Genomic DNA, 23,660 nt, shown 5'->3' on the forward strand with positions numbered 1-23,660 from the left:
TTAAACAGGTAGAAAACATTGAAAGTATTGACCAATGAGAGCAGCAATCATATTTATAGGAGGAAGAGGAGTGCGTACAACTGTATGCACACAACCAATCCCCGTTCCATAAAGCGAGGCCCTCGTTTGCACTGACAGTACAACAGCCATCCTAGTTTCCAGGCAAATCCCCCTGCCTGTTTTTCATTCCAGCCAGATACATCAGGTTTATTCTTTATTTTAAGAAGGATAAAATTGATAACAATTAGTAATATTTAGTATGCAATCAGATGTTTTTAAAACAAAGTGCTTTGTCTGCTCCAAATAATCTTCTAAAAATGCTAATCCCCCCATTTTCACATTGAGATGTTTGAGCGCTATTAAAGTGTCATATTCTTCTGAATTTTTAAGCTTAATACTTCCAACGATAAGAAAAATAGTCATTCTGAATAGTTTGAATACATATGCTAAATAATAATTAGTTCTGTGAAAATGATCATCTGAAGTAACATTAAGATGTGCTTGAATTGCATCTTCAAGACCAGGACCAACATGTTCATCCTTTCTCAGTAATAATTAAAATATAAATATATTGAAGTTTATGAAAAGGTACACCTGTCTACTGTGAAATTACATACTCCTGTTTCAAATTTCCAAAGTAAACTGAAAAGAGTTGCCGATGTAATCTAAAACTGGGTGGGACATTTGTCATGACAACAAAAAAGGTAAATTACATCATTTTTTCCTAGGTAGCTTAATACAAGTTTGGCAATCTTTCATCAAAGGATGTTTTTCTACCTTTTTCATATAATATCTGACTTTTAGATAGTCTTGTCTAACACCTGTAGACAGATTGGACAAGTCCCAGCAAACAATCTGTCAAAAGAAATGTAAAGTTTGCATATGGAAAGTAAAGTTGGTTAAACTTTCCCACGATTCCCTTAAAGAAAGATAAAAATTACACACCAAAGAAAAGGCCTCTCCAGAGAAATGGCAATTCTCCCCCTATCTTTCCATCTTAGTCAATGGTTTAAAAGAAACAGAATGAGAAAACATTCATATCTGAGAGGCCACAGAAGTATTTAGCAGGCAACAGTTTGCTAGGAGAAAAGCTTCCCCTTCCCCCTTTTAATTTACATGTTTCGTGACTGTTGATTTTGGCTGGCATTGTCAAAGAAGGTTTAAAAGAATCTGGTGCTCAAAGCACATCTGAATTTTAATGGCTGTTGGGAATTTAATTTTCTCAGGATTTCTTTGAAAATTTCCACTTTGTAGAGATGTGTTTTGTTTTGTTTTTAAATTAAGACATAGACAAAAGGATTAACAATAGGCATGGGGAACTTACCTGAGAGCTGTTACATGTGGAAGTTAACTTGAATAACTAATTATACTTAACCATCTTCTTTCTTATCTACTTCAGTACCTCATCTAATTTTGAAAGCAGAAAGCTTTCCTAAGCTTTCTGCTTTTCCTCTTCGCTTTCTCTGACTCACCACCCTATATGCTTGCTCTTACATTTTGTTTCAGCTACACTTGTGTCTCTATATCCTCTAAGCTAGAGACCCATTCACCTCCTTCTTGCTTTTAGACAGCTGAGGAAGAAGGTGAGGGAATGCCAAGATACTTCATCCCTTGTGCAAGCTGGAATGACCTGTTCTTGATCCTTATAGTTCGCATCTTTGTTTCCTCTTCTAAATTTGAGATGTCAAACACACCTACTCTTCTCTGATTTCTTGTCCTGTTATTTCCTTTCTTCCCAAGATTTCTTTTGAATGTCCATTTACATCGTGGACTCCATTCCCCACACAACCTTGCTGTCATACTACAATTTTAACAATGAGGACTGAAGGCTAAGGTGCAGGGTACATACAAATGAATAACTAAAAGTAAAAATGTAAATAAACAAAAAGTAAATAAATAAAACTACAAGCACACATATTAACTCAGGCTGATAACAGTAACTTTTTTTCCCTGTACAATTTTAAAAACCACATCTGTAAATACTGTTGTGAATAACCTAAAGGTTGCTCCAGAATGGGACTGGTTTGCTTGCAGCAGGGAGGAGGAAGCAAGTGGCTGAGACAGATGTGGCCACAGAAAGACGTGTGCTGAGGAACAAGGCGCCCTCCCACCCCTGCCTGCAAGGTACACCTAACTTCTTGCCCACTATAACCCTCCCAAGTCAGCAATTACCATCACAGTTTGCAACCACCTTCTATGAGCTCTGCCAGCTCTGCTATAGCCACAACACCCCTGGTTTGGAGCCTTTTCTTTCAGTAGCACTCTATCACTCCTCACGTGGGGAGTCTTAGCTGCAACTTTCAATAGAATAACCTTAAATATTTATATATTTAAAATTCAATTAAATGGAAATTTTGTTTCGCGTTTGTGTACTACCATTAAAAACACCCTTTGCAGAAGAGGATAGTAGCTGTAAAAGTTTTCTAAAGCATTTCATACACTCTGCCAGGCCAGGATTGAAACTAAACACCAAAGCCCTTTGTGTGACTCAGCACTGTTAGACAAGAGCTTCTTCAATAAACTGGAAAATTAGGAAATCTTCTCAACCAACAAAGTAATTTCATACCAGTACTTTTCAGGCACTTCCCCTTTCCTGCAAGGGATGCAATAAAAGCATACGCAGATACTAGATCTGAAGAATCAACAGGTGGTTAATTTACAGTCCTGAATATGCACCCCTGAGTTCATGGTAAGGTAGCGTTACATGGCAGGCTGTTCCACTGCATCTTCGTAGCTACTATTGCTCACGCAAACTACACTGATGCTATTTGAGTTATGCTTTCCTGTGTTGCAGACTTCTGACATGAGTCTTGTAGACAGATTAGAAACCACCACTCACATGCAAAGCTTGCCTGTGGTATATTTAGCATTTACTCAGATAAAGAAATGGAATATCGGGGAAACACCAGCATCTATCAAATATATAGTACCGTGCCATTATTATATGATAAAAAAGAGTACTACTCACACTTAAAGAGGACTGATACCGTGTGTACAGAACTGTACCTAAAAACAACACACATCTACATACTTTCAATTTAAAATTACGGGTTAAGACAATAAAATTAAGAAGGTTTTGTCAAAACCAGCATTTACTCAAAATCAACTTCCAACAAGTAACAGACAACTAAAATTAATCGATCCCATTTCCTTTACTAAGTTAATGACTTTTCTATACAAGGATTAAGTGTTGCTGTTCTGATCCTTCTGCACAGCATCAGAAGTCTTGTATCTGAGATTAAAAGACACTGGATTTATTCTTGAATCGGGTTAATTTAATAAGTTATATTAACAAGCACCGGTTTTAGGCTGGGCACATTTCTGCTCATAAATACATTCAGAGAAGTACCCTGACAAGAGAGCCTGTATGTTGCCCTTGTACTCATCTGATCTCCAAGTTTTGTATTTCACACGGTTTTCTTACCCCATAGCTACCCTGTGGAATTCTACAGGATGAAGTGAATAGGAAATCTTCACTATCGCTCCTTCAAAGATTGCAGGAACTTCTGATCAGTAAATGATGTTAAAATACCAAATTACAGATTCTTTTGAAGTTAAACACAAACCCAGGGAAGGACACAAGCCTTAAGAGTGCCTCGGTTTCATCAGTTTAGAAATTGCCTTTTCAGATCAGTATTGCTGAAGGAATACAGAACACTCAGATGAATGCTATCTTTTTAAAAATATATTACAGAAACTGTGAAGACTGAAGTTACAGACAATTTTATACCTCTTACTGTAAACTTCACAACAATAGACATTTAGAAATCATAACAAAGTTACGATTCAATTATTTCTGAAAACTAATAGCTGCATTCATTGAAACTTTAAACTTACAAAAGAGTCAACAACACCATGACACTAATTTTTTTTTTTTTAAATCTCAGTCACTAACCTTGAAAATTTGTCACTCACAAATTATGCAACTGCTCCCTCTCCTGGCAAAAAAAATCCCATGAACGTACAATAGAAGAGCTCAGTAACTGAGCGCCAATATATTATTTCAAAGACACTAGAAAAGATGTTTTAAATCACTGTTTTTTTCAACTAAATACATTTCTAATATTCAAGAATATCATCCACAGAATAAGAACAAGGCAAAACTTCAGTTTCATGTCTTATTCATTTCTGAAGCAAGGGTCAAAAAATTCTGGTCATCCTTTCCTTTCACCTTCCACATCTCTTACCCCAATGTATTTCTACCTATACTCAATTCTCAACAAGCTTGAAGTGCTTATTTTTAACAGGTTTTCAAAAGACATTTTTTTTAATTAGGCATCAAACACAACAGCTAAGTTGAAGTCCCCAATTGCAAGGCATCTTACCATCCTCCAACATCTCCTCGGCTGTCTGTGGTGTAGTCAGTCACACCATTAAGTAGCGTAGCATAAATCTGAGTAACATTGTCTTTGCAGACATATTCTTCCTGAGATCCTTCTCCCTTTACGCCTACTGTCTGGCAAACCCTTTAAAAAGAGAAAATGAAGTGAAAAAATTAATGCCACAACACTAGCAAGGGGAAAACATTAACATCATAACTTTGTCCTGTTGCTTAATAAACTTCCCTGGACAGACAGTATTCTAAGCACCCTTTTTTTGTTTGTTTGTAGCAAATATTACACAGTATGCAGAATATTTCTGAGTCTACAGAGTTCTATTTGAAGATTTCTTATCAGTGTTAAGATTTAAAAACAAAAACACCAAGGCCAAAAACTCAACAGATAAGCAGACTGTTAGTATGTCTATAATACTACAAAAAGGAGCATGTTCACTGTGCCTGTCAGTTTCTACACTCTTATTACAATGAAGCAAGCAAGAGCAAAGGATTAATATTACGTGCACTGAATTCAACATCAACGATTCTTTTCACTGAAGGCATGGGTAACGTGAAAGATTTTTCTTCATTGTAACAGTTTAAAAATTTATATGCTATAAAGCTATTAACATTAACTACAGTGTGGCATGTCAACACTAAAAATATTTCGTAAGATAAAAAGTACAATTTCTTTAAAAATATTCCATTTTTTTTATTGAGTGGAAAAAAAAATATTCTTCCTTCTCACTAAAGCTCACATTGCTGCCCATGAAAAAGGTGAACTTTGTAATATATTCTAGCTATTCGGCTAATTGACTTAAAAAAAACAACAAAACATCAGAGTCTGTATTCCATCATTAGATGTGTGATAATCCTCTGAACCAAAGATATATTGAGCAATGGAGGGGCACATAGTTCCCCACTAAAAATGAGTATGTCATAGTGTAACTGATTTCAAGAACTATGCTGTGAGCTTGCATCAGAAAGTGGAATGAACAGTAGAAAACATCTAGAGAAATAATTAAAAGTTAATAAAAATAAAAATGATAAACATACTTTGCAATTGCTATTAGGGCATCTCTTCTGGACTGTGCAAAGCTCACATCGTCAGGGGAAATTATGGTAGCTTTTTTCAAACCTTCCAAAACCTGAAAAAAATTGAGATACTTAAACCCATTATATTATTTATGATAAATGGCCTACACTTAGAGGTGAATTACATATGAGAGAATCAAGCACACAACATTATTCGGTTTCTCACCATGACCTGTCAATATGCCTCAGTTCTCCCTTTAGACAAGTGTTCCATAGCAAAGGGATAATTCAACCTCTGATTTTACCATTAACACTACTAAAGCAGGACTAAACTTTAATTACTAGAATCTACGACTAGCTAAACTCATGATTTTCTGGAGTTACTGTATATTACAATCCTCAAAACTCTTTAACAAAGACCTTTAATTATGATCATTATTATTTATTTGATTACGATCACAGGTTTCATTTGAAATACGTTGTGCCCTCTTGTCATTAAAACGACCACATTCTCTCACCTGTTGGAGCCTGCCCTTTAGCAGAAATCTTGGAAGGGCCCCAAGAGCTAGTGAAAAGCCACAACGAATCATTTCCTCTGTGTTTTGTAGTCCTGAAATGTACCGTGTCACCAGCTCATCTACAAAAAATACAATTGCAGAGTGAAAAGCAACTACCACATCATTATCATTAGATATTTTGCTAACCAAAAAATAAAAAAGAAAAACAGAGCAGCTAGAAAAATCTATAGTTCATTGAACTAAAATACAGAATATCTAAAATTTCCTACAGGAAAAAAAAAGTAAATAAAAATTAAAGACATTCACTGTTTCATGAAGAAATTCTTATTCTTATTTTTATTTCTCATTTTCTAAATATGAAGTCCGATATTTAGGCACACTATCCCTAGTCATTCAGAGAAAAACAAAATCCTCCATTTAAAAAATTTAATTTTTCAAAATCCAAAAAATAAGTCGAAGTATGAATTTCAGTGTAAACACAGAGGAACAGGTTGTCTTATATTTACAGGTCATCATTTTTCATGATCAGACAAACACTGTGTTAGGAAATTTTTGTCTGGGATGGATTTGTCAAGGTCAGCTAGTCAACTGTTCTCCCCAAAAAAAGTCTTTTTGGAACTGAAGATTCAAACACACGCAGATCATACTAAGCAATGAGATAAATTCATGTTACTTTATATACAGAAAAAAAAGAGAAAAAAAAAGTTGGACTTTTTACAGGAGAAATCAAAAAGTGACCACTTGGAAGCAGTGGATGCTATTCTCAGGGTCTTTGAATTGCTACATGATGAAATAGGGACAATGGCTCTGCAAACACTAGCACAGAGGAAAGGAATGAAAATAAATCAAAGTGTTTATGGGAAAAGAAGGCTCAACGAAGAAGTAAAGTGGTATGAAGATGAAAATGAGGATGAAAAAAAAATCTCTGTATTTCGAGTGTAGTCTTCATCACAGACTTAACAGACAATACTTCCTTTACATGATTTCGCAGCTACTATATTAAACTCTACTGTGAAACGCAAAGGAATGTAAGACAGTCCAGAAAAAAATCTAAGAACAACCAAGACTGCTGCAGAAGACACAACTCTGACTCAAAAAGGAGAAAGGTGGTCTTAATCGCTTTATTGAATATGTACTTTTTTATCCTCAAAAGGAAAAAAAAAAAGAATCAGAGATCCCATGAAGATTACATAATTCTGCCATTGCTTACTGTCATCTCAGATTTAAATGATTGAGCAATATTTGCTAGAGGAAGAAAGATTAGTTACCATAAGAAACTACACTTTAGTCATAACTCACGACTTTTTTTTTTTTTAATCCCTACGCAATTGACAGGCCTTAACTAGTTCCTCACATCAGGAAACCAGTTCCCTGTCGAGAGGTTAGCAATACCTTCATATAAGCACATCTATTATTTAAAAACTTCCAAACCACTGGAGTGTAAGAGTCTTGAGACCACAGGAAGATGCAATGCTTGCTTGGACTGCAAGATGATCTTAGACAGTAAGACTACTACCATTGTCTCTTTAATTGATGTAACTTTAGGACTGATATTTTAGGAAAAATGTCAGAAAATTCAGAGACGATGAAAAATTAAAAATTTTATTCTATCTTCAAATTTGACTTCAATTATGTCCCTAGACTATCATGGCTATATGGCTAGTTTGATTCTTCGAGGCGCACAGTAGATGAAAAGGTAACACAGAAAAAAAAAATGACGTTTCACAGGCATCCAACAGTACAGCATCAAAACAGATGTAGCCATCTATTGCATGTTCTTCCAGTACATCCTCTCTCCCTCTTGAATTTGAAATCTGGCAGAGTTTTCTGCTCCACTTTTACAGAAGCTTGAAACTCCTTACTTAGATAAAAATGTGTTACATTAACATTTCAACTTATTTTTAGCCTTCTTTGTTTGATGCAGCATCATCTCCTCCTGTCCAAAGTGTTCCGTTTTTACAAACATTACCTTTTCATGATTTTTTTTAAAAATCTCCTTCTGTACCACATTATACCTGTTCATGCTGCTAACAAAATAAATAAATAAATAAATTTTTTTTTAAAAAAAGCAGGCATGCAGCACTAAACCTGCATGAAGTAAAGGGCTTTTTTTTTCTTTTTTTTTTTCTCTCTAAACAAGAACATAGAGATTTATCAATATATAAAGATTTAAAAATCAAGGCTAAAAATAGGCTGCTTTTATATATCAGCCATAACTTCTTTAGGGCATGTATTGCACGTTACTCTGTATGTGATAGGTATCTAGCTCATTCTTAGTAGAACCATAATGGAAGTAAATAAGAAGGTATTCCGTTACCTGGCTTAGGCATGATACATGACTTAGGAATGACAAAAAAATAAAAATAAACCATTGTTTTGTAAAGTATATATAATTTCACTGTAACATTTAAAAACACAAGAACGTAAGTGCTGTTATTCTTAAAGCTAATATATATAATCCAGTGATCTGTCTCTAATGGGCACAATACAATTTGATACTTGAAAGAAAGCAAGGCGCATGAAAACCAGAATGAAAAACGTGTTAATTCATATACCCATAAAAAGTTTAAGCCTACTGCTATACTACTTAGCCAAATCCTAATCCTATCCTTCATATACACAGTTAGAAGAACTGTGTGTCTTTGTGAGCCTTCTCTTCTTATCTCTGACCCGACCCAGGTGCAGCACCTCGCACTTGGTGTTGTTGAACAAGGTTCACATAGGCCCACTTCTCAAGCTTGTCCAGATCCCTTGGGATGGCATCCCTTCCTTCTGTGTGTCAACTGCACCACTCAGCTTGGTGTCACCTGCAAACCTGCTGAGGATGCACTCAATCCCATTGTCTATACTCTTTGTTTCACAGCAGGAAATAGAAAAGCGCTTGTTCACCTCCAGTCTAAAACAAGCAAAACCCTAAGGCATTTTCTAGACTTCCAGTTGGTTTTATCATTCTTTCCTGAAGCATTTGAAGGTCCTTTAAAATTACCAATGCTCTCCCCACCCCCACTTTATCCAATACCTCCAAAGTGCAAGTTAGGTCCAGCCCAGTATTTTCTACCTCTGCTGTAAATATGAATCATTATTACCCTGTAGAGCTGGATCAGCTTCTCCCTTTTCATTGATGTAATACTCATTACACAATGCAGCCAGTGCAGAGACTGCAGATTCCTGTAACAAAGGCAAAATTGTGAACTTAATGCATTTACTATATTAACATACTTTATGATAACTGTGCTTAGAGTTAAAAGGTTAAGAAGAAAGAGAGTAGATTAAAAAAAAATATTCCCTTCAGCTACTGCCATTTACTTTGCCATTTTACATATTAATAGCAATGATACTTATTAATATCCATATTCTTGGGATACAAGAAAAACTTAAATGATATACACAAGAGTCCCGTACAGCTTCTTAATTCTGTTCTCAAAGACACCTCAGACTCGTTCTCTATGTAAAATCAAGGACTTGAAAGAGAAACAGCATTCATCTAAATAATATTTCAACTACCACAAGCATTATACCAGCAAAATACAGAGAATTGTCTAATTACTGTAGGTCCCTCACTTTCTAAACAGAACAGTTTTCACCTTAAAGGCATGAAGTTATAGTACAAGAGTGTACTTCATGTTAGAAAAAAGACGACTTTTCAATGTCTCACGCACTGCCCTTAAAATTGTTTCTCTCTAAAATATATATTGAAATAACTGAGAATTGACATTCACTAAACACACTTTGATTAATGTTAATTAATGTTAACCAAACAAGTCAAAATTCTCTACAGTCTATAATGAATTTTCCCAGGCTAAATTTAGAAGTTCCAGTTATAAGACATATGATTCTTTGAATAAATTGCAAATACTAAAAGAATAGTCCAAGAATTCAAATTTTATCTTTTAATTTTCTTCAGTGATTTGGATACATTCTAGTCTACTCTATCTTCTGAGGAAGCTTTCAAAAACATGCTACCAAATACCTGCAATGACTTTTTATCTTATTTTAAGAAATTAACAAAATGAACAAAGCATATTCAAATAGTCTCTGCGACAGCTATAAACTCTAACAGAGCAGATTAAAGTTATCTTTTTAATTTAGAAGAACCTTTAAGAGTGGTAAACATAGTAAACATACATATTATTACTCAGGAAAATTAAGGCAAATAACTGGAGTTGTTAAGACCATGTACATAAAAAAGCCTGAAATATATCCATCAATGGATTTAAAATTCAGAAATAGAGTAGCTCAAGAGCATATTAAAAGGATTTGTAACAGTTCAATTGATAATTTAGGCACACTGTCCCAAGTAACTTGTTGATTCACACAGATTTTCTCACTGTAACACTCCCTCAGTATATCAGGCCTGAGGACACTATCCAGAGATGCTTTTTTCTTCTCACAAAAGTTCTCTGAAACCATTCAAAAGTACTACAATCAACATATCTTACACATATTACAGATACATATATTATTATTCAGTAGATTTCTTTAATATTATAGAGTGGCTAAAATAGACATTTGATCCATGGTATACATTTTGAGAAAGGAAGTGTAAGATTTAAAAACTTCATATTTATATAAAAATGGCATTGGGCAGCTTAACAATAACATGAATTATAATTGTAATATACAAAACAAAATTATTCTATATAAATTATATAGAATTTATAATCAATGTAACCATATGGCAGACAGCAAGCAGCTTCAAGCAACCATCAGCGACTCCTCACTGCCAGCCCATTATCAATGCCAGTGACTGTCAATTTGTTTAAATACGCACACGAGAACAACCTTTGTGGTAAATATTCAAGCATTAAACAAAAAGTCCCCTTTGAATTTTGGAGAAGGAAGAACTACTGTACCTTTATATGCTGTCGTGCAGTGCTTGAAACAAGAGGGAGACTTCTTAGACTGTCATTTATTAACCACTGCCAGCCCTCTGAAACAGTAAGGAACATACACGGTATTATCTTTCTTCCTTTCTAAACTTCAGCATTTTCTCTCCTATTCTGCAAAGACCAGCAATTATACGTATTTACTTATTTCCTTGGTTTTCCAAAATAAACAAGGTTGTGACTCTTAGCCAGTACAGCTACTCTGGTTTGTTTAACAAAGTACACAGTGCAAACATTGATTCTGGTCATACTGAAAACTTAACAGGAAAAAAAAATTGCAAACAAAACAAATCTTCTAATAACATTACCATTGGTTGCAGTATTTGTGTATCTTTTTGAAATTTTGATATTTGTTAGGCCACCCAACCTTGCTGATCCTCATTGCTCCTTTGAAAAACATAATTCACTGATGTATTATAGCTTGATGATAACTACTGAGATACGGAAAGGTTATTTAAAATACCACATACCAATTATTGGATCTCCTCTAAATGGCATTTTTGATAGTGACAACTTTTCAATTAAAGTGCAGACTGTAAAAATAAATTTGACAAACAGATAAATACAAAAAAATGACAAATTGCAGCTACTTTAAAGATACAGACACATCAAGTTACATACGCATTAATTTTAAATTGAACAAAATTTGCAAAGAGAAGTCCAAGATACGTCAAAGAAGAAACTGAAAGGAAATCGTACTGGAGATTCTTACATATAAAATAGCTACCATGCAGTAATTGCTCTCTGACATGAGCTAGTCCCATCATTCATGCAAAGGCATTGCTTTCTGGTATGGATTCTTTCCCCCCAGCCATTTCAGGTCCGTATGTACCCATTGGTTAAGCCTTGTGTTCCTATACCAGTTTGTAAATGGCAACAGCTTACTAACTACAATACTACAACTTGGACAGTTTTAATACTACAACCACTAAAAACAAACAACCAAACAAAAACAACCAAACAAAAAAGACACACAAAAATCATTATGTGAACGGTTTTCCTACTTAACAGCATTTTTAAACCTTCACAGAGTGAAGCAGTGATCTGTTTACTACACAGAGCAAGGAGCTACCAAACTGGATGGAGCTTTCTTTCCTTTGATATTCGGAATACAAGAAAAGGATGTAAGAACTAACATTGCTTTATTATTTTACATCTGTACACTTAAATGAGTTCTGAACTTACAAAAAACATTTGCAGAATAGTATTTTTTGTGTGCGTGTTTTAAAGATGTTTGGGGGAATAGAGATTAACACAGAAAACATTGCAAACTTTTGCTATGCAGCAGATCAACAGCACTGCTCAAATGAGAACTCAGCGCTCAGAGAGCACACTATCACTCACCTCCTCGTGATCAGTTAAAATAAGACACAGATCAGTATAGAATGATTATCTGACTGCTTTAGAGTTGGTGGAGAGGACAGAACAAGCTACTATGTAATGCCACCTTCTTGTTTTGCTTTCCTCCCACAACTTTATCTTTGAATCTTACTCCAGGCTCTGTACACTGTTCACCATAATCTTCATTTATAACCAACTTACTGGGCTCCAAACCTACTCTCCAATTCAGTCTTCACTATGGTAATGTCTCACAGACTCCCCATGCTCCGACTCCATTCAATATTGCATGTCAGCTTCTTTGTTCTGATATTTATTCACAGACAGATTAAGTACAATGTGACTAAACCCAAGTCTCTTAGGGTTCCTCCTCAGTTCTCTGTGCTTCTTTTATGCTCTATTGTGGTTGAGACCATCATCTTCATTAGACATGCATGCAATTTGTGGAACACTTTTAATTCTTCCCTTATTCCACCTACACAGCTATATCATGCCAAAACACTGCCATTTTTACTTCTCAAATACTGTGAAATATTCAGCTGCTTAACAGCTGAAACACATTATAAAAACCAGTAGATGTAAATAACTATTCTTTCAGCCTGTGTTACTGTGTCACATCTGTAAACTTATTCAAAGATGCAGAGATCCCTTTGCCCCTCCACCCCTCCTATTTGACTTGATACTGAAGTTTCTTTACCCACTAACTTCGAAGATGTGAATTAAGTCATCCAAAGCCAGAATCTGCTATCCAGCGCTTCCTTTATTCAACCTATGAACAGGAAACTAAGTTTGACATCGCTTTCTGGATACCCAAGCTACCTCTTTCCTGCAATGCCCTTACTTTTTACAGTGTTTTAGTACATAATGGTCATTGAAATCCACATGAAGGCACCATTATTTATATAACAAAACCCTTTCCATGAACTGTTGTTTATATGGTCTTTATTCTTCACCTTTGCACACACACATATTATGATAATTGATTAGTTACATGATCACATCTGCCTTAATGAAGAGATCACATCTCTTCTGGAGAGGAGCTGGAGTATATGAGTATATATGAGGGAAGGAAGCCAATTCAGCCCTGAAGAAAGTTAGTTCTGTGCAAAGAGTGTCTGACATAAAACCAAGAACTACCTTCAACTCTTACACAAACACGGTTATTCACAAATGTGCTGGCAAACAATGTTCTGGCATACCTGACTTTCGATTAGCTTTCAAACTTTGTATTTTTAATTACTGTGCATGCTCTATTTATGCATTCAATGCAATGTATGTAAAACAAACTGAAAAAAGTAAACAGAAGAATTCATTACTGCAAGTTCTGCCTTCACATCCCAGCCATGATACTTACCGGCTGGTCTCATCAGTTCTCCACCTAAACCCCTGCAAAGCAGAAACAGAGGCATCAGAGCATAACCTATCACAAGCAATCCGAGTGCACTGCCTAATGCAAAAATAAGACTCAGCCATTTTAGAATGAAAGCAGTTCACAACGTACCTTCATCTTTTGTACCTGACCAATGCTAGAATACTTCTTTTTAAATTAACTGTTTTCTTGACCTCAGCATGATTTATACAAAACCTTTCTGAATATTTAACTTTCTTCTTCCAAGGAATGCAGACCCAATCTTTCTAATATTAATGTGGATAATAAGAGACTGTCAGGTTCATTCTTTTCTTTTTACTCGCCTTAGAAGCATTAGAAACCTGCGGAACTTGCCACAGGATTTTTCAGTCCTACAGCTTCTGTGAGCTTCTGACTTGCACAACTGAAAGGCAATTACATGCAATGTTTTAACAAAACCTCTACCTCTGGAACATTAAATGGAAACTTCACTTACCAGTTCCCATTTTCACAAACATTAACTGGTTCACTTTCCTTACAAAGTTTCTCAACCTTCTCTCTTCACCCTCCTCTTCCTTGCTAAAGACCTCTCAGAGCTGATTTTGCATTCATCACCACAAGAAAGGTGGTAAAAAAAAAATCCAACACATCAGAAAGGAGAAAGAAGTAAGTGGCTTAAGATGTTTAAGACCTTCCTGAAAAGAACGTGTGTTACCTAAGAACGGTCTTACCAGCTCAGACCTGAGGCCTATCTAGCCCAGTGTCCTGTCTGAACATTAACCTGGCCACTGACGGCACCGGGTTAAGAGAACGTTTGACACCATGAAGAGAAAGCAGACAGGGACAAGCATCCTGGAAATTGCAGGGCCTGTTTCCATTCTGCAGCCTCTCACATCTTTGGGCAGAGACTTGTCTCCTCACACCACTGAACAATGTCTGTTGGTTCCCTGGGTATCCCCAAGGCACCGTGAGCATTGCTCGGAGTTGTTCTGCTCAGTGTCACCCTCTGTGGCATCGTTTTCCCATATTCTGAACCTTTGACCCCTGCCCTTCCTTTGGATATTTCCTCCCTTGGCTCCTCATTCTTGTCTCCCTTCACTTCTGCTAGAACATTTCCTCCCTGAGGTGTGCCAAACCCTTAATCACCTGTTTGTACGGCCCTGCTCTGGCAGAAACTCCCAGCAAGGGGGAGGAACAACAAAGGCTTTTTGTTTATATTATTATTTTTTTTTATAGAACCCTTTTCTTCCCTCCAACCTCCCCACAATAAAATTAGTAGCTGTGCTCACAAGGCAAACTTAGCAACCCTAACAACTATTATAACTTTGTTCTCCAATTTATCCTTTTATACGAGCTTCAAAAGCCTAAACATTTTAAACAAGTTTTTCCATTCCATACAAGTAGGTGCCTCCTGTTACATGCACTTGGGTTTCTGGCTGCTCAACATTTTCATTGTTTTTTCAGGTAACGCAGAGCTGCCAACTCCACAATATTCTCATTTGCCATGGATCAGCAGTTCCTTTAATTGAGAAATTTTTGCTTTTGACAATCAATTCGTTAAGCTCTATGCAATTATCTACAGCTCAGTTTATCGGAAGAAAGCACGGATTCCACATCCCCATAGTGGTAGTTTCTTTGTATTATCTATCCCATCTTCCTGCCATGCTGTCTGCTCTCCAACTTTTAAAAAATTTAAATTAGAAAACAAAGAAGAGATGTAAGGAGTTGATACAGTGGCAAAAAATAGAAGAATGATGTGGTACGGCCTGCTTCCTCTTCAGTGTTTCGTTTCCCTTCGTTTTGTACCTCACCCATTCCTTGCCTTTTGTCTGTTGTCTTACTGTAAATGAGTATAAAATAATCATCTTGTAAGCTTGTTTGGTGTGCAACAGAGTCTGCTGATGCAAGGATTCAGATATGGACTTCTGTTCTAACTACAAAGCAAGAACTGAGTCATAAAGGCTGCTCTTCTCCACTTCTACAGACTGCCAATGAGGAAGTCAGGCCACTCAAAGCTACTCTTATGCTAATAATTTGACAGCTATCCCTTCCTTTGGTATTACATCAGCTTAATTTAATTTCAGAGTTTAGAGCTTCACTGAGGGTTGTTGTCCCTGTGGAAGAACGAAGAACAATGACACAGGCTTGCACAGTAAGATTTCCACGTAACAGAGAAACTATAATCAAATCTATCTTCGAAGGCACTGTGATCCTGGGTGTTCTTCTCTGCAAAACTTTTCAAGTCATGTCCTGTCCACACAGCACAGTATGGCTGTCAACATATCTATTTTTGTTTCCTTTTCCACAACTCACATTTATTTTAGAACTTTTAGAACTGAGAATTCAGCCATAACCCTAGATCTTTCCCCAGTCAGTGTTTACTTTGTCAAACATGATGTGCATCTCTGTATTAACTTTATCTCGCTGTGTAGTATTTCACTAAATTAAAAAGATAGAGATCTACCTAATTCAGAGATTCTGAATTTTGCTGTACAGTCAGTATTCTCTCTTTTTTTATTCCAAAGACACATCCACAAGTTACATCACATTCTTAGATGTACCTGTTTCATGGTTTAATTACTAATTCAATTTGTAAATTGACTGATGCAGTGCCCAGGTTCCATTAGCTCCTAAGCATTGCTTCCTATGCGCAGTTCCACAGCAATGCCTCTCCACTAGAAACGTTTTAGAATTCATTATAACCAATTCATGGAAAACAATCAAAACACACAATCCCTTGTACAGCCAATGGATTAAGACTGCTGATCTACGTATACCAGTATATATTGTAAAATTATGCAGGCCCAAATCAGAATCAATGGTGCTGTTTTCAATTATTATTTAAAACTTGATTTTCGGGACAAGTTCAGAATTAATCTTTAAGATTATAAAAACAGCATTAACTGAAGGAGTTTGGAGTGAATAGCATCTATGTTTTCATAAACATCTGAATCTGAAGTTAAAATTACTCGAATATCTGAAGTGATTCAATTGCAAATACTCAATTTCCAGAAAGCTAAGAACACTTGCCGAAGTATTTTCATCTCCATATGAATAGTAACCGATTATTTTCCATGGGAACAATTTGTCCCACACAGAATTGAGGTATCTTAAAGGCCCAGTTTATAAATTTACAGGGCTTTGAAAGTACAAAATGTCTTTATAACGAGGTACACAGAGGCAGCAAGTGATACCCTTAAGCACAGATAAATAAATAAAAATCCATGTATTTAATAAAGCTGCTATTGTCATCCCCTACAGATGCAGAAATTAAACAATACTAACCTTAGAAGCACCTATTTTTAGGTTACTGTAAATTCATATGCTGGGCATACACATTTTTTTTTATTGTATTCTAACACTGGAATACTGCATGTGAAATCCTGGCTCTGTGGAATAAGAGTTTTCCCAGTGCCTTCAGTTAGAGGCAAAAGAATTTCACCTTACAGCTCTTTCAAGTACATGAAACTATATAGTACAAAGTGTCATTTTGCAACAAAAAAAGCTGAGCACTGGATCATCCGGCAAATAGCAGTAAATGTCTCTTAATTCCTTTTTACGTGACCTTCCCTCCCACTCTCAAATATTTCATTGCTCTATTCAAACCTTTAAAGCTGGCCTGAGTATAAAGCATAGCACCACCAGCCACGTGTCAGTTAAAAACAAACAAACAAAAAAGCAGTTGTAAGTAATCATTTTATTTTTTGCAATGGTACCTAGAGCACAAACTCCTAGAACCACCATGTTACCAGATGCAAAAAATAATTTAAACTCAAAATTATTTTTAAGATGAACTTTGTTGCAAGGCTGGAATTATTTGCTGATTAAGTTTATATGCCTAAAAATCTCTTTTACATAAATGACTGCCAAGAAACACATTGCCCTGAAACCATCACGATCTGCTGCAAACTTAGGGGTCTTTGAAATGAGAAGTTTGTCTTTTGCCTAGTACCTGTCAACACCTACAGGCTACCTTACTCTTTTGGAAAAGCTGAAACTCTGAAGATGGCTGTCCAACTTAAACTGGCTGCTCTTTTAAAAATCGAAAATCGCTCCTCTCACATAGCTGACTGTAATACATGCAGCCCGTCTCTCCGTATGTTAAAAGAATGAGATCAGAGCAAAACTCAGCGTGCAGCACATTGCACCAACTGAATCATCCCATGTGGGTGTTGCTACCAAACGCTGTGCTTCCTGTCGTATTCTCCTCTGATGGGAACCCTGAAGGCCCAGTAAGAGAACATTTGCTGAAATACAGAAGTGCCATGCAACCACCTGGAAGAAGCGCAGTCTGTGTCTGTAGCACTTCCATATCCATCCCTAAATTATCTCGTTACCCAACTCTGTGCATTAAGACCTGTATTACCAGACTCAGAACTGGCTACAAGAAAGGAAAAAAAATCTCAACATTATTCAGGTGAATGTACAGTCAAGAATCCTATATCAGATGACATATTTTAAAGAATCTGAACAGAACTACTATTAAAAAAATAAATTTTTCTTGAGGATTTTTCAATGCTGAAAACTAGCACAAGGTCTTAGGTGCATTACAGAAGTGTGCGTACTACAAAAAAGGTTCAATGCTGGTTCAATGGAAGTAGCGGTATACGAAATCAGACTGATCATTAACTGTTTAAACTGGCAGACTGACTTCCTATCCCAAGTAAGACAGCTTTTGACAACACATGCCACATTTTTGTGTCAAGTTTTTTATGTATAAAAATAATGTTTAAAGCAAATAAGATATGAGCTTTTTTTTTTTTAATAACTCTATAATATAGCCCATAAAGCACAAAACTGACAAACACTCTGTTGAACTGGTATGTTTTGCATGGCTTCACTGACTTGCCATAATTACTGACCATTTAATACAGAAAATCAGGCAATACTCAGCTGGAAGTGCACATGCAAATGCTTAAACCAACCAGCTCCTCAAGACAAACCAGTGCATCAAATGTGTCAGAAACAGAACTAATGAAAGGAAGTACATGCTGGATGTGCCTGGACTTGCATTCTCCTTTTTCAGCATACTACGTTAGGTCCAGAAAAGCTTTTATACAGGAAGACGAAAAGACACTAACATTTTTCAAAGATGCTAATAAAGTAGAAGACAGGAGTTTCTGCAATTAGCATAAACAAATTTGATTACTTCAAATGTTCTCAAAATTGAGAGACTGTACAGGGAAACTCAAAGCTTTGCCTGTGTCCTGTCTGAAGGATAATTCATGGACTTCGCTCCAAATCAGGTTAAAGACATTACCAGAGCTGCTAAACAAAGTAAGATGGATAGTTACGTGCAGGTCTCCATTACAGCACTGTGGCGTTAACTTTTTTGGCTTGAGTTACTTCGATATTCAGTGGAATCCTGAGTTAGGCAATTAAGGTCATCACAGCCCATTTCGCAGTTCAAAACATATAAATTACAACTTCCATAAAAATAACAGAACTTTTAACAGTTTACTTCCTTTTCTGTCTCATAGACCAAAGTAGGTTATGAAAACAGCTTGATCAACACATTAAAATCCATTTAGTACAGAAGAAGATAGCTGTTTTGTTGCCAGAAGTGAAAGTGAAATATCTAACACTCAGTTGAGACAAGTGACCAGACCTTTTTCATTTCAGGAGTTTAAAAACTAGAAACACAAATAAAACACATAGGTTTTCAACATTCCTTCAAGACATTATTACACTGAAAATTCCCGGTAGCAATTTCTCAAATGGAAATCTTTGGAATATTATGTGCAACAATTACTCATCACAGAACAAGTTTGGCTTGTTTCACTAAATGCTTGCCTAGCAATACTCAAATTGCTGTTTTGTTTTTATAACCTAGTTTATTTTTCTTGTCCAATTTTAAAACATTTTATGCATACCAATATTGTAAAATATGGATTACAGTAGACATCTCTGTCTCTGCCTAAGTATTAGAGTAAACAGCAATGAATCAATTTGCTTGGAGTTGAATTAGAAGTCTTATCTAGGATGAAAACATTTCTGTAGGCATCTTATAAATACCATTAAGTGCAAGAAGTGCACATTATGACAAAAACAAATTACACCCAAGCTCCACCCTGACATTAAAGAATTTATGGGAGCCAAGACAGCCACCCACAAAGACACTAATATACAGTATCAGCATTAAAAGTATCCTCCAGAACAAGCTAACCTTGGAATGGAAGTTTCACATCAGTACATATACGCCTCAAAAAGCAAACATTAATATTTTTTTTCAGGAAGACTGAGGATACAAAATCTTACATAAAATTATTTAAAGCATAGATTATAATTACACAAAAAAAACAACTACTTAAGATTCTACAGTTTCCAGATACATCATGTGCAAAGAAGTGAACTAGATAACTGCCTAAAAGCCCACACAATTTGTCAGTTAAAGGAAAAAACTAATTCGCATATACAATCATTATGGAATACAAGTCATTAATTATGTTTTGATTTCCTTAAATTTAGGAACAAACCCTGAAGTCACATACCAGTTTTAATTCACATTTACTTAACAGTTACTTAGGCAAGCTCCCTTTATTTCCTGGAAGCTTCAATAAATAGGAACAAGTTGAAAAACAACTCGGGGAAAACTCATTTTCATTTTCTTTGGCTCAAGAATTAAAAAATTGTATTGAATCTTTTGTAATACTTCTGGCCTAGTCATTACACAGCATGGAGAAAGTAATTCTAGAATTTAGCTAGAAGCTCCTTTAAAAAAAAAAAAAAGACAGTAAGTTTGTACTGAAAGGTTATTTCTGCAGAGCTATTTGAACCGTACAAGTACTATAGTACAGGTGAATAACAGGAAAGAAATCCTTTACATACTGCTGAAGCCATGGATTAGCGATCATGTTCCGTTCCACATTCTTTCCCTTCCTTAACTCTGTCACAACATTGCGACCAGTACTTACCACTTTCCCATTAGTCTAACATGCCTGTAAGTCGCACTCTCTAACACCACAACCATTTTAAAATGGCCTTGGTCTCCACAATAGGTAGACAAAGCCAAAAGAATGCATGCGCTTGCATTCTGATGAACTGTGCTAGCCTGGCAGTCTATGGTATGTATAACTAATTTGCACAAACCAAAAAAAGCCCCTAGATGCTACTTTTCTCATTATTTCTACTGATACTTTCCAATACAGAAAATAATTTTTTAGTCTATTTTCTTACCTGTACAACTGTCGACTGCAAAGCTGAGGAAAAAACACACCAGTATTAAGAAAGTTCTCTTGAAGTAAGTGTTTTCATTTTTCGTCCTCGCATGCAATGTCTACACACTGTGTGCTACACAGCACTTGGGATTATTTTAAAAATAAAAATCAAAGTAAAAATATTTTTAAAGTACACAGTTTTATGAAACAACTATTTCCAATGACACATTAAGACTATATCCAACCAAATTTTACATTCAAAGGAAACCCATTTAACACATTCATAAAGCACTCGGTTTCTTCATTTCAAATCCTAGCAACTCCTGCACATACTCTGCAAGCTAGTTCTGCTTTTTAAAATACATTTGCTTTCCACAGTTGTCCCTTTTAGAATAACCGTATATTGTGTTGACTAAAAACTCAAGAGTATCTGTTAGCTACAGGTTGAACAGAAAAAAAACTTTAAGTTCAATTGTGACTGCGTTGTCTCATTGTTAGCATTACAGTATACCATCTTCAAAAATCAGAGATTATCAAATTTAGCTGTAGTAAAACCTGAAAGAATAGATTTTTAAAAAGAGCTTACATCAAAACTTTGCAGATTAATTATAAACAGACAAGAGCAGAAATTGGAAAATATCATAACAAATTAAGGCCACTGTAACAGAACAGATAGTGCTGACTAAGCCTACAGGCATTTCAACACAAGAAAGTTAAACAAGGACAAGGATGCCTTTTCAACTTGTAGCAGCAGCACAGAATTTAACAAGCACCAACAGACTTAAAGCCTAATGGGTAACTGGTGAAGCCTGACAGCTTTAGTCAGTCAGAACTGGGACTGAGGGACTACAGACACCGCAAAAAAAGAGCAGGAGCCTGAATGCTGAAGAACCGTCTATTCCACAAGGTGAAGAAATAGGAACCAGAATTAAAAACCAACAACATATATGATTTAAGACTAAAGGGACAAGTTCAGCAAAATTATCTTTGTACAAGTGCTTTAAATTTTTATGAGCAGGACAAGACTTCATTTGTCCTATCATAAAGACGTCCTAGATAAAGACAATGTATCAGCTGAAATCCAGAATGTGACTTCTGAAGTCTATAAACAGGTAAATTATGGATGCAAGAGTTTAGCACTAAAACTATGCTTTAAAAAACAAACAAGCAAAACCAACCCAAAAACACAATATAAAGGACAGAGAACAAATAGACTGAATAGATCTCTCCTGAGCATAGTCACATTAAGGGAACAGCCATACCATCCATCTGCAAGGCCGATCAACATGTACAGAAAGGAAGAAGGAACAGAAGGAAAAAAAAAAAAAAACACAAACAAAACAAAACACCAGGCAATACTTCAGAAGTGTAACTGATAGAGTAAGTGCCTTAGCTAAGAAGCTGGCAGAACAGGAAGGGACCAAATACAAAATTATTGTGAAGTAAGAGACATGGTCCACAATACTTGTCAAACAATCTGCTAGAGCATGTCCAAATTCATATTTGGGAGATTGTTTACTTTTGGCAAGTGGAAAAGGAGGGTGGAGAACAACTGTCCTAATTACAAATGTTTGTTTAAAAATAATACAACATACCACGTTACAAGATACATTTATACTTCCTACAAACCTCTTGATGGATTTGCTTCAGTCCCTCCAATGATTTTTCATTGAAATAGTATGTTACAGATCTGTAAAGGTATACAAAATTTTTCAGTCTGGTTTCCTAATCATGCTACAAGTTACTTTTCTTCCATGACTTTATTGTATTTTAAATAGAAAAACAATCATTTGACTCCCAAACTATTCTCAAGAGAAATATGCAATATTTAATTTTAACAAGTTCACTAAACATATCAGTAAGTTCTTTCCTTACTATGTAGCAAACATTCTTAAAAGATTATTAAAAAGTCATTTATTAATAATACTATAATAAATATACACAAATAGCTATTCTCATTTCAGTTGTACTCCACCACTTCTATGTTTCTTCCATAAATATCAAGCATTTCCCACCAGTAAAAATGCTCTACATCTTTTTTGCTAACTTTTTAGCTTCATTCACATGCACAAAATACGTTACTTACTTGAAAAGGCGACTCTTAAGATTAACACAAACTTTTGTTACACACTACTGACAAATACATATCCTATTTCTCACCGAAGTCATAAAAAAACAGTATATACTTCATACCTTTCATCTGAATTCCTCTCAGTATATTTAGCTCGTACAATGACATTGAATTTATTAAATGTCACCATTTTAGATATATTTGTATGAATGCATTAGAATGTTTTCAGAAGTAAAATAAAAAAAGGTTAATCAGAGTAATTATCCAACTTTTGTGTGAAAAAGGACATAAAGTCCATTATAATATATATATATATATATATATACACACACACACATTGAAGAAATACATATCCATGACTGTTGCAGAACCATATTTATTTTCAGTAAAGTTTGCATTTTGGGGTCTTATCATCCACTGCCTTGATCTTAAACACCTGCTCATCCCTATTTAAGTCAAGCTAGTATAAAATTCTACCACTAATGTAGATTCCAAATTCTAGTTCTGCAATAATGACTTCCAAACATTATTCATAAATGATTCATGGGAAAAAAAAGGTAAGTCACTCATTTCTTTACAACACTAATGCAAAGACGCTGCCAAATAATTTTGTCAATTATTCTGGATATATCTCAACTGTAATTCGTGCGTGTGTGTTTACACATCCCTTCCATTCAACAATGCTATTTAAATCAATCAGAATCAACAAGCTGTTTCTCTAACACTGAACATGAAAGACTGTTCCCTCACCAGGAAGACAAAATACTGCAGGGGAAGGGCTGGTAGTTCAGGGATGGGTTAATCTATACTTAAACGGTATCTTTGAATTCTCCAGATAAGGCAATAAATGCTCTCACTTTCCAAGATGATTTTAGACTTAAGCGTAACATCACCAAATAAAATGTGAAGGCTTGACAAGACTGATAACCATACAAAAATTCGATGGAAGAGAAGTTCAGTAAAATGCGATTTCCATAATTATACTGAGGAGG

General features: G+C 35.5%; 1 protein-coding gene across 4 annotated transcripts in view; it reads right to left on the reverse strand.

Moving 5' to 3' along the window:
• TBCD (tubulin folding cofactor D) overlaps window positions 1–23,660 on the reverse strand; it is a 126,925-nt gene that overhangs the window by 25,609 nt on the left and 77,656 nt on the right. For all 4 annotated transcript variants that reach the window (XR_010825866.1, XM_048075898.2, XM_066980140.1 and 1 more), the window contains 9 exons: window positions 22,227–22,287; window positions 20,617–20,639; window positions 13,447–13,478; window positions 11,225–11,287; window positions 10,722–10,798; window positions 8,955–9,036; window positions 5,869–5,987; window positions 5,372–5,463; window positions 4,326–4,466 (listed from right to left, as the gene is read on the reverse strand). Coding sequence is in view for 3 of the 4 variants with exons in the window: in XM_048075898.2 (XP_047931855.2) it covers window positions 4,326–4,466; window positions 5,372–5,463; window positions 5,869–5,987; window positions 8,955–9,036; window positions 10,722–10,798; window positions 11,225–11,287; window positions 13,447–13,478; window positions 20,617–20,639; window positions 22,227–22,287 (690 nt within the window). In the remaining variant the exon portion in view is untranslated. The remainder of the gene's footprint in view (window positions 1–4,325; window positions 4,467–5,371; window positions 5,464–5,868; window positions 5,988–8,954; window positions 9,037–10,721; window positions 10,799–11,224; window positions 11,288–13,446; window positions 13,479–20,616; window positions 20,640–22,226; window positions 22,288–23,660) is intronic.

This window comes from Anser cygnoides, chromosome 19, assembly GCF_040182565.1.
Source record: "Anser cygnoides isolate HZ-2024a breed goose chromosome 19, Taihu_goose_T2T_genome, whole genome shotgun sequence".
NCBI classification, from domain to species: domain Eukaryota; kingdom Metazoa; phylum Chordata; class Aves; order Anseriformes; family Anatidae; genus Anser; species Anser cygnoides.